At 40.6% G+C, this 12,604-nt stretch overlaps 1 protein-coding gene across 1 annotated transcript in view; it reads left to right on the top strand.

Moving 5' to 3' along the window:
- The window catches only part of LOC110173713 (signal peptide, CUB and EGF-like domain-containing protein 1), a gene marked incomplete at its 5' end in the record, with an annotated part of 198,737 nt that overhangs the window by 159,089 nt on the left and 27,044 nt on the right, over positions 1-12,604 (top strand). Inside the window, 3 exons of the mRNA XM_055160027.1 lie at positions 2,468-2,590; positions 7,265-7,384; positions 12,557-12,604. Of these exons, the coding sequence (XP_055016002.1) occupies positions 2,468-2,590; positions 7,265-7,384; positions 12,557-12,604 (291 nt within the window). The remainder of the gene's footprint in view (positions 1-2,467; positions 2,591-7,264; positions 7,385-12,556) is intronic.

Here is a 12,604-nt window from a genome sequence, read left to right as displayed (position 1 = left end):
GAGAGAGAGAGGAAGAGAGAGAGGAGAGGTGAGAGAGAAAGGAGGGAAGGAGAGAGAAAAGAGGAGTGGGAGGAGAGAAGGAGGAATTGAGAAGCGAGAGAAGAGGGAAGGAAAATGAAGGAGGGGAGAAGAGAGCGAGGGAACGCAGGATAGAGAGAGACACAAAGAGGAAGAAAGAGGGAAAGAGAGAAAACGAGGCAGCAGAAAGAGGATGAGAGGAGGTAAAGAAGAATAGAAGGGGTGGAGGATGAGAAAGAGAGCGAGAGGAGACAGGAAGGAGGAGTGGATGAGTAAGAGAGGAGAGAAAATGAGAGAAGGATGGAGAGAGAGAGGGGAGGAGGAGAGAAAAATATGAGAGAGGATTTGAGGAAAGGAAAGAGAAAGAAAAAGAGGGAGAGAGAAAGAGAATGAAGGGAGTAAGAGAAGGGGAAGAGGAAAGAGAGAGAGAGAAAGAGAGGAGAGAGAGAGAGAGAGAGAGAGAAAGAAAAGAGAGAGAGTGAAAGAAAGGAGAGAGAGAGAGAGAGAGTGAAAGAAAGGAGAGAGAGAAAAAGAAGAGAGAGAAAGAAAGGAGAGAGAGTGAAAGAAAGGAGAGAGAGAGAGTGAAAGGAGAGAGAGTGAAAGAAAGAAGAGAGAGAAAAGAAAGGAGAGAGAGTGAAAGAAAGGAGAGAGAGAGAAGAAAGAAGAGAGAGAGGAAAAAAAGGAGAGAGAGAATGAAAGAAAGGAGAGAGAGAAAGAAAGGAGAGAGAGAGAAAGAGAGAGAAAGTGAAAGAAAGAGAGGAGAGAGAGAGAGGAGCAGAAAGCCTGACGAAAGGAGAGAGAAGGAGGAGAGAGAGGAGAAGAGAGGAGAGAGAGAAGGGAGGAGAGGAAGAGGAGAGAGGAAGGAGAGAGAAGGAGGAGAGAGGAGGAGGAGAGAGAGAGAGAGAGAGGAGGAGAGAGAGAAGAGGAGAGAGAGAGAGAAGAGGAAGAGAGAGAGAGGAGGAGAGAGAGAGAGAGGAGAGAGAGGAGAGAGAGAGAGGGAGGAGAGAGAGAGAGAAGAGAGAGAGAGAGAGAGAGAGAGGAGAGAGAGAGAGAGAGAGAGAAGGAGAGAGAGAGAGGAGGAGAGAGAGAGGAGAGAAGAGAGGAGAGAGAGAAGGAGAGAGAGAGAAGGAGAGAGAGAGGAAGAGAGAGAGGAGAGAGAGAAGGAGGAGAGAGAAGAGGAGAGAGAGAGAGAAGGAGAGAGGAGAGAGAGAGAGGAGAAGAGAGAGAGAGAGAGAGAAAGGAGAGAGAGAGAGAGAGAGAGAGAGAGAGGAGAGAGTGAATGAAAGGAGAGAGAGAGGAGGAGAGAGAGAAGGAGGAGTGTAGATCAGATCTTTAGTCTCTGGAGTCGAGTCGATAAAGACGAATGAGACGAAGCGAAAACAAAAGAAACGATCGATGAAAAACAAAGGTTTAACCAGTTTAACAAGACACAAAACACCACAACTTTAACCACTGAGACGCTAACAGGAAGCACTGCTCTGTCTGAAAGAAACACACACACACACTCAACACACACTTTACTTTTAAAATGTAATCCCCTACAGATTACAGATTACATGTCACAAAATGTAGTTTGTAACATAATCCATTAAATTACTTAAAGTGAGTAATGTAATCTGATTACTTTGGATTACTTGATTTGCTGTAGAGAAACAAAGACTCGGATATCGTAACGTAAGAAGTTTGTCTGCGAAAAGAAAATGAAAAGCCCAAACTTTACTGAACCAAATTAAAAATATCCTGTTAAATCCTGTTAAAACCTGGTTTAGACCTGGTTTTAGTCCTGGTTTTGACCTGGTTTAGTCCTGGTTTAGTCCTGGTTTAGTCCTGGTTTAGTCCTGGTTTAGTCCTGGTTTAGTCCTGGTTTAGTTCTGGTTTAGTCCTGTTTTAGACCTGGTTTAGACCTGCTTTAGACCTGGTTTAGACCTGGTTTAGTCCTGTTTTAGTCCTGGTTTAGACCTGGTTTAGTCCTGGTTTAGTCCCTGGTTTAGTCCTGGTTTAGTCCTGGTTTAGTTCTGGTTTAGTCCTGGTTTAGTCCTGGTTTAGTCCTGGTTTAGTCCTGGTTTAGTCCTGGTTTAGTCCTGTTTTACAGACATATAAAGACACATTAGAACAGAAAAGAAAGTTCCACCATTTAATGTGGAAAATCACAGGATTTTGTCTAAAAAAAGAGTAAAAAAAAAAAAAAATTCTGGAGTCGTTAGTTTGAACATGTGAAAATGTTTCTGTTTGTTCTTCGCTGCTCAAATTCAGAAGACACATTTGTACTTTCACTTTTCATGTAGTTAAATCCTCTGAAACAGGACGGAGAACTCACTCTGATCACAGGAAAATGAAAATGTGTCTGCTGAATATTCCTCCCATAGACATGCATGCAGTACCCCCCCGATGTGCCTGTAAAGTATCATGAGTACAAGAGTAATGTTTGTGTGTTTTGTTTGTGCGTCAGATATCGACGAGTGCAGCATCAACAACGGGAGCTGTGAGTTTGGTTGTGTGAACACAGCAGGCAGCTACGAGTGTGTGTGTCCCCCGGCACACAAACTGCACTGGAACAAGAAGGACTGCATCGGTAAAGTACTTTATATACTCCAAATATATATATACTCCAAATACACAAACTGCACTGGAACAAGAAGGACTGCATCGGTAAAGTACTTTATATACTCCAAATATATATACTCCAAATACACAAACTGCACTGGAACAAGAAGGACTGCATCGGTAAAGTACTTTATATACTCCAAATATATATATACTCCAAATACACAAACTGCACTGGAACAAGAAGGACTGCATCGGTAAAGTACTTTATATACTCCAAATATATATACTCCAAATATATATATACTCCAAATACACAAACTGCACTGGAACAAGAAGGACTGCATCGGTAAAGTACTTTATATACTCCAAATATATATATACTCCAAATACACAAACTGCACTGGAACAAGAAGGACTGCATCGGTAAAGTACTTTATATACTCCAAATATATATACTCCAAATACACAAACTGCACTGGAACAAGAAGGACTGCATCGGTAAAGTACTTTATATACTCCAAATATATATACTCCAACTCAAATACACAAACTGCACTGGAACAAGAAGGACTGCATCGGTAAAGTACTTTATATACTCAAATATATATAAATATATATATAATACTCCAAATACACAAACTGCACTGGAACAAGAAGGACTGCATCGGTAAAGTACTTTATATACTCCAAATATATATATATATACTCCAAAATACACAAACTGCACTGGAAACAGAGAAGGACTGCATCGTAAAGTACTTTATATAATTATATACTCAAATATATATATATACTCCAAATACACAAACTGCACTGGAACAAGAAGGACTGCATCGGTAAAGTACTTTATATACTCAAATATATATAAATATATATATTTCTCAAAATATATATATACTCCAACACAAACTGCACTGGAACAAGAAGGACTGCATCGGTAAAGTACTTTATATACTCCAAATATATATACTCCAAATATATATATATACTCCAAATACACAAACTGCACTGGAACAAGAAGGACTGCATCGGTAAAGTACTTTATATACTCAAATATATATACTCCAAATATATATACTCCAAATACACAAACTGCACTGGAACAAGAAGGACTGCATCGGTAAAGTACTTTATATACTCCAAATATATATACTCCAAATATATATATTCCAAATACACAAACTGCACTGGAACAAGAAGGACTGCATCGGTAAAGTACTTTATATACTCAAATATATATATACTCCAAATACACAAACTGCACTGGAACAAGAAGGACTGCATCGGTAAAGTACTTTATATACTCCAAATATATATACTTCAAATACACAAACTGCACTGGAACAAGAAGGACTGCATCGGTAAAGTACTTTATATACTCCAAATATATATATATACTTCAAATACACAAACTGCACTGGAACAAGAAGGACTGCATCGGTAAAGTACTTTATATACTCCAAATATATATACTTCCAAATATATATACTCCAAATACACAAACTGCACTGGAACAAGAAGGACTGCATCGGTAAAGTACTTTATATACTCCAAATATATATACTCCAAATATATATATACTCCAAATACACAAACTGCACTGGAACAAGAAGGACTGCATCGGTAAAGTACTTTATATACTCCAAATATATATACTCCAAATACACAAACTGCACTGGAACAAGAAGGACTGCATCGGTAAAGTACTTTATATACTCCAAATATATATACTCCAAATATATATATACTCCAAATACACAAACTGCACTGGAACAAGAAGGACTGCATCGGTAAAGTACTTTATATACTCCAAATATATATACTCCAAATACACAAACTGCACTGGAACAAGAAGGACTGCATCGGTAAAGTACTTTATATACTCCAAATATATATACTCCAAATATATAATATACAAATACACAAACTGCACTGGAACAAGAAGGACTGCATCGGTAAAGTACTTTATATACTCCAAATATATATATATATATCTCCAAAATACACAAACTGCACTGGAACAAGAAGGACTGCATCGGTAAAGTACTTTATATACTCCAAATATATATATATACTATACTCCAAATACACAAACTGCACTGGAACAAGAAGGACTGCATCGGTAAAGTACTTTATATACTCCAAATATATATATATACTCCAAATACACAAACTGCACTGGAACAAGAAGGACTGCATCGGTAAAGTACTTTATATACTCCAAATATATATACTCCAAATATATATATACTCCAAATACACAAACTGCACTGGAACAAGAAGGACTGCATCGGTAAAGTACTTTATATACTCAAATATATATACTCCAAATATATATACTCCAAATATATATATACTCCAAATACACAAACTGCACTGGAACAAGAAGGACTGCATCGGTAAAGTACTTTATATACTCCAAATATATATATACTATACTCCAAATACACAAACTGCACTGGAACAAGAAGGACTGCATCGGTAAAGTACTTTATATACTCCAAATATATATATACTCCAAATATATATATACTCCAAATACACAAACTGCACTGGAACAAGAAGGACTGCATCGGTAAAGTACTTTATATACTCCAAATATATATACTTCAAATACACAAACTGCACTGGAACAAGAAGGACTGCATCGGTAAAGTACTTTATATACTCCAAATATATATACTCCAAATACACAAACTGCACTGGAACAAGAAGGACTGCATCGGTAAAGTACTTTATATACTCCAAATATATATAAATATATATATACTCCAAATACACAAACTGCACTGGAACAAGAAGGACTGCATCGGTAAAGTACTTTATATACTCCAAATATATATATACTCCAAATACACAAACTGCACTGGAACAAGAAGGACTGCATCGGTAAAGTACTTTATATACTCCAAATATATATATACTTCAAATACACAAACTGCACTGGAACAAGAAGGACTGCATCGGTAAAGTACTTTATATACTCCAAATATATATATACTCCAAATACACAAACTGCACTGGAACAAGAAGGACTGCATCGGTAAAGTACTTTATATACTCCAAATATATATACTCCAAATATATATATATACTCCAAATACACAAACTGCACTGGAACAAGAAGGACTGCATCGGTAAAGTACTTTATATACTCCAAAATATATATACTCCAAATATATATATACTCCAAATACACAAACTGCACTGGAACAAGAAGGACTGCATCGGTAAAGTACTTTATATACTCCAAATATATATACTTCAAAATATATATATACTCCAAATACACAAACTGCACTGGAACAAGAAGGACTGCATCGGTAAAGTACTTTATATACTCCAAATATATATACTCAAATACACTCAAATACACAAACTGCACTGGAACAAGAAGGACTGCATCAGTAAAGTACTTTATATACTCCAAATATATATACTCCAAATATATATATACTCCAAATACACAAACTGCACTGGAACAAGACGCACAAGGAGCTTTACAGTTCATTATTTTCATTCACTCAGTGGAGGTAAGATACTACTGTAGCCACAGCTGCCCTGGGGCAGACTGACGGACGCGAGGCTGCCAATCTGCACCATCGGCCCCTCCCACCACCATCACACACACCACTTTCATACTGGGCAGTGTGGGTGAAGTGTCTTGCCTAAGGACACAACAACAGTTTTTGCATCTGGTGCCTCCTGTGGCTCCTGATGTTCCCAGTGTCTCCATCCAAGTCCAGACCAGACCCAGACCAGACCAGACCAGACCAGACCCAGACCAGACCAGACCCAGACCCAGACCAGACCCAGACCCAGACCAGACCCAGACCAGACCAGACCAGACCCAGACCAGACCAGACCAGACCCAGACCAGACCAGACCAGACCAGACCAGACCAGACCAGACCAGACCAGACCAGACCAGACCAGACCAGACCAGACCCAGACCAGACCAGACCAGACCAGACCAGACCCAGACCAGACCCAGACCAGGACCAGACCTGCTGAACCTCTGAGATCTGACAGGATCAGACTTTGACAAACTGATATAAACACATGACAGTTCATGAGGGACTCTGTGTTTGTTCATAAATCCAGATGTGGAGCTGCTGTTTGCAGCAGAAACTCGTCTGAGTCCAGATCTTTATGTTTTAGTCTTTCAGTCTTTAGGGTCAAATGCACAGAGTGAAATGTGGCCCTGGGCCCTGGGGTCCAGTGTTCAGGTCTTATGGACCTGCTGGAGTGTGTCGTGGTAGAAACTGTTCACAGTAACATATGTGTGTGTGTGTGTGTGTGTGTGTGTGTATCTGTGTCGTGTTTGTAGCTGTTGGCAATAACTTGTGTGTGTGTTTGTCTCAGAGGTGGTAAAGTGTAAAGTGTATCATTTGTGTGTGTGTAAAGTGTGTCGTTTGTGTGTGTGTAAAGTGTATCGTTTGTGTGTGTGTAAAGTGTATCGTTTGTGTGTGTGTAAAGTGTATCGTTTGTGTGTGTGTAAAGTGTATCGTTTGTGTGTGTGTAAAGTGTATCGTTTGTGTGTGTGTAAAGTGTATCGTTTGTGTGTGTGTAAAGTGTATCGTTTGTGTGTGTGTAAAGTGTATCGTTTGTGTGTGTGTAAAGTGTATCGTTTGTGTGTGTGTAAAGTGTATCGTTTGTGTGTGTGTAAAGTGTATCGTTTGTGTGTGTTTTTGTCTCAGAGGCGGTAAAGTGTTTGCCCAACGGTAAACCTGCTCCTCGAGCTCAACTCTCCTGCTCCAAGAACGGAGGAGCTGAAGTCTGTTCACTCTCCTGCCCCTCGAACGCTCTGTTCCTCGCAGGTAACACACACACACACACACACACACACACACACACACACACACACACACACACACACACACACACACACACACACACACACACACACACACACACACACACACACACACACACACACACAACACAAACACAACAGCAGGTAAAGTTACAAGAAAAAGAAGGTGACAAACAGCTGATTGTTTGCCGTGACGTCACACTGGTGGTGCGCTACATGTGTGTCTATGGTGGAATGTTCAGAGCTGCAGACAGAGCAGTGCCTCCTGTTAGCATCACAGCCCTGGGAAAGTTTACAACATCAGTCGAGTTCACGTGACATCAGCACAATTTACAGTCCCTCCAGTTTGACCTGAGCTCAGACAGGTGCGACAGGTGAGACAGGTGAGAGTGTCAGGTGTATTTGCTGTAACTGGCAGGTGCAGATTTGTTGACCTGGTTTCTGGCTCAGGTCTTTGTAATTCCTCAGACTCAAAACTAAAGGTTTAGTCCTATTTTAGTCCTGGTTTAGTTTTGGTTTAGTCCTGGTTTAGTCCTGGTTCAGTCCTGGTTCAGTCCTGGTTCAGTGCTGGTTTAGTCTTCGTTTAGTGCTGGTTCAGTCCTGGATTAGACCTGGTTTAGTCCTGGTTCAGTCCTGATGATAATTCTGTTGTTACTTGACTCAGCCTCAGCTCTGCTCTCGGTGGCGTCTGCTGCCCCCTGGTGGCGTCTTTCCTCCGTCACACTCTTCTCCACTCAGTTTTATTTATTTTTGTGTAAAAGTTTCTGTCGTTCTGCCCAGAAAATGCAAAACACTTTAACTCTCCAGAGTGTGAAACTGAGAACAACAACAACAACAAAAAAACACTTCCAAGTTTCTGTTTTGTCCAGACAAAAGTTTAACAGACAAAGCTCCCAAAATTTGACTTTAAACTATAATGAAGAAATATTTGTATGTGAAAAATATTTGACTTTTGAGCCTTATTTATATATATAAAAAAATCCCAAAATAAATTGTAAACTTTTTTAAACTTAAATTGTTTCAACTGGATTATCTGAGTTTGGAGATCGTTTGACACACAAATTGAAAACGTGATCAAAATTTAATTAACTGCACAGACTTAATTTGCAGTATTGTGTGTACAGTATGAATAAATACACAAAATACTTTCACATTAATGATAATTTAAGTGTAATTAAATACAAAGGTTTATTTATTTAAACTGTTCAGACAAAAAGAAGGAGGGGAGAGTTTGGATTTTAAAATAATATTTATGTTTTCCCTCAAATACTTTTGGCGTGTGTGGCGTGGTACACAATCTTGTAGAATCAGGTACAGACCCTTTTAAATCAAGTTCGGACCCTTTAAATTCAGGTTCAGACTCTATAAAATCAGGTACAGAAACTTTAAAATCAGATTCAGACCTTTTAAAATCAGGTTCACACCCTTAAAGATCAGTTTTGTACCCTTAAAAATTAGGTTTGGACACTTTAAAATCAGGGTTGGACACTCTAAAATCAGGTACAGGCTCTTTAAAATCACGAACAAAAACTTTTAAAATACACAAACATTAAAATCAGGTACAAAACCTTTAAAATCAGGTTCGGACCCTTTAAAATCAGGTACAGATTCTTTAAAATCAGATTCAGAACCTTTAAAATCAGATTCAGAACCTTTAAAATCAGGTACAGAAACTTTAAAATCAGATTCAGAACCTTTAAAATCAGGTACAGAAACTTTAAAATCAGAGTCAGAACCTTTAAAATCAGGTTCAGACCCTTTAAAATCAGGTACAGAAACTTTAAAATCAGGTTCAGAACCTTTAAAATCAGATTCAGACCTTTTAAAATCAGGTTGAGACCCTTAAAGATCAGTTTCGTACCCTTAAAAATCAGGTTCGGACACTCTAAAATCAGGTTCAGGCTCTTTAAAATCACGTACAGAAACTTTTAAAATCAGGTACAGAAACGTTAAAATCAGGTTCAGCCCCTTTAAAATCAGGTTCAGTCCCTTTAAAATCAGGTTCAGACCCTTTAACCTCATTTAAGTGAAACGTGGATCCCCCCTCCCCTCCTCCCCGCGGTCGCTCTGGTGCGTTTGCGTTGGCCGTTTCCGTGTGAGAAAAACTCCACTTCGCCTCCAGCTGACAGATTTGTTTCTCCGTCGTTTCGAAAGTGTCTTAATCTGCGCCTGAAGCCTCCCGGTGCATTCCTGTGGCCGTGCGTTTATTGAGTCAGATGCCTTTCCGCGCTGTCCTCTGCACCCCTCACTGCCACCGGGACGCGCCGCTCTGTGTATCTTGGTGCAGAAGCGAGACAAGAATGCGTCTGTCTTTCACTGGGGGTTTTATTTCTCAATCTTCGGGTGATGTCTGCTCCTCCGGGCCCCGTGCTGCGGAGGAGGAGGCCGGGAAGCGTTGGCCGGCGTCGGAGATGCGGGCTCGACGCGCGGCCAAAGGAAACACGGGATCTGTCAGTGAAAATAAGAGACTTCTCAAACATCCCTCTGTCCATCCACACCTCAGCATTCCCCATTCGTCAAAACGCCGTTAAGAAAATAAACGTGATTTAAGGGAGACATATTATGCAAAATCTGCTTTTATGAGTTCTCCTCCTTGTTATAACAGCGCTCCATCATCGTTAAAGTGGAACTGCTCTGAAAATCCACTTTTCACAGTTTTAGTCATGTTCTAGTTTCTTCTCACTGACCACCTGAAGTTTTATTTGGAGTGATTCATGTTTCAGGAATCTTCTAATCACTTATTTTCACAGTGACATTTTATTGATCTTTTTCAGCTCCCCCGTACATGTCCACTGTGACGTGCAATGTGACGTGCACTGTGACGTACAATGTGACGTACAATGTGACGTGTGACGTACAATGTGACGTACAATGTGACGTACAATGTGACGTACAATGTGACGTACAATGTGACGTGCACTGTGACGTACAATGTGACGTACAATGTGACGTACAATGTGACGTACAATGTGACGTGACACATGTGACGTACAATGTGACGTACAATGTGACGTGCACACTGTGACGTACAATGTGACGTACAATGTGACGTACAATGTGACGTGCACTGTGACGTACAATGTGACGTACAATGTGACGTGCACTGTGACGTACAATGTGACGTGCACACTGTGACGTACAATGTGACGTGTGACGTACAATGTGACGTACAATGTGACGTGCACACTGTGACGTACAATGTGACGTACAATGTGACGTACAATGTGACACTGTGACAATGTGACGTACAATGTGACGTACAATGTGACGTACAATGTGACGTACACAATGTGACGTACACACTGTGACATACACAATGTGATGTGCACACTGTGACGTACAATGTGACATGTGACGTGCACTGTGACGTACAATGTGACGTACAATGTGTCGTACACAATGTGACGTACACACTGTGACATACACAATGTGACGTACAATGTGACGTACTGTGACGTACAATGTGACGTACACAATGTGACGTACACACTGTGACATACACAATGTGACATGTACACAATGTGACGTACAATGTGACGTACAATGTGACGTACACTGTGACGTATGGTCCAGTGTGATGTTCTTCATGGGTGATACTCGTAGGATTGGGCGATGGCAGCGTCTCGTTGTTTTGGTTCAAATGTTAAAACAAACTCTCTGTTCTAGTATAACGTGCATCAGGAGGAGTTCACATCCTGCGGCATTTTGTTGTCATGACGTTTACGGCCAGTGTTGGGGGAGTTACTTTAAAAAAGTCGTGTTTTCTTGTTACTTCTTTAAAAAGTAATCTCTTAATTTACTTATTTACTCTATATGGAAAGTCACTTTTTACGTTATTCTTTTCGGTGGTAAACTCAGTCTAAGGCTAAACACCGACATGAGGCCGACAGTCGACAAGAACCGTGAGGGAAAGTTGAAAAGAAGTTTGAAGAGGAAGTGAAACTGTTCAGAGGTAAACAGGTTGGGGGATTTGGCCGCTGTGTGCAGGAGGATCCCCTCGAGCAGATCTGGGCCACATACGACCCTTTAGTCGACTCTGACCGCCCCGTTTAAGATCATTTAGAATTACAAAATAAAAATATTTTATAATTGTACGTCATACCTGGACTAGAGCTGCATTGCTTTTGTGCTTAGGTGTTTTTAAAGACATTTTTTGTTCTGCAGTCTCACTTTTTCATCGCTTCTTCAGAACTTAAACCCAGTCTGAGCAGCTCACCTAAACAATGATCTTTACTGCTTTTTTTTTTACAATTAATATTCTGTAGAATTGAGTTAAACATTTTGGCCTCCACAATATTTTCTGTTTCTCATGTGGCCCCATGGAAAAAATAATTGCCCTCCCCTGCCCTAGAGGGACCTCTCTCCCCGGGTGTCGCCAAACCCTCCAGGTGCACTTCCTCTGAGGTGCTGCACCACGACCGGCTCCAGGTCGACCAGGAAAGACTCGAGGTGAAGGTGACGTGACACTCCAGCTGCTTTACAGCTCCTCCCGCCCGGACCTCAGCGCTTCCCGAGGCTGTGGGATGTGCTCCAAGTGTGTCGCGCCGCCAGAGCAGCGACAGGGCCACATACACAGAAAAATAACTGCACTGAACTGAAAAAGTTTGTTTTGTTATCAGATTTTCATTTGTAGCTTGTTACACTGTTTTTACCCCAATAAAAGTACTTCATTTACTGTTTATGTCCACGTCAGCTCAAATGGACGCCACAGTTTTCTAACGCAGAAGTCGTCGCTCTTCTTTCTTTTATGAAGTCGTTTTGGGTCAGTTTTGTGATTTTAAAATGTCACAGTTATAACAGAACGATCCACAGGGGTCAAAGGTCACAGCTCCAGAGACACGTCAAGTCAAACCTGCTGCTTTCTACGTTGAAATGCCACAGCGAAGAGACTAGGACTTCATTTGTGTGTGAGAGTTTCTGTTTGTGTTAAAGGTGCACTGTGTAACCTTTCTGGTGCCTGCAATGTTCCACAGTATGGCATTAAACATATGTCTCTAGCATAGGAAATGGTAAATGGTCACAAATGTTCACCGCCAACCTGTGGGTCAGTGGACAAACGCTCGACCAACTGAGCTGCTGTCGCCCCAAACATCTGTTCAATCACAGAAAAACAAGTGACGCAGTGTAGCTTTAAATATGAGACAAGATCCTAACATAGAGTGTTTTTCTGTTTCAGACTCGGAGAACAGTTACACTCTGAGCTGCGGTGTCCCCGTACAGACCG

This window comes from Boleophthalmus pectinirostris, unplaced genomic scaffold (genome assembly GCF_026225935.1).
Source record: "Boleophthalmus pectinirostris isolate CB_2022bp ecotype Guang Dong unplaced genomic scaffold, ASM2622593v1 HiC_scaffold_2826, whole genome shotgun sequence".
Classification (NCBI taxonomy): domain Eukaryota; kingdom Metazoa; phylum Chordata; class Actinopteri; order Gobiiformes; family Gobiidae; genus Boleophthalmus; species Boleophthalmus pectinirostris.
Note: the sequence above shows the minus strand (reverse complement) of the source record. Positions and strands in the feature narration are given on the sequence as shown.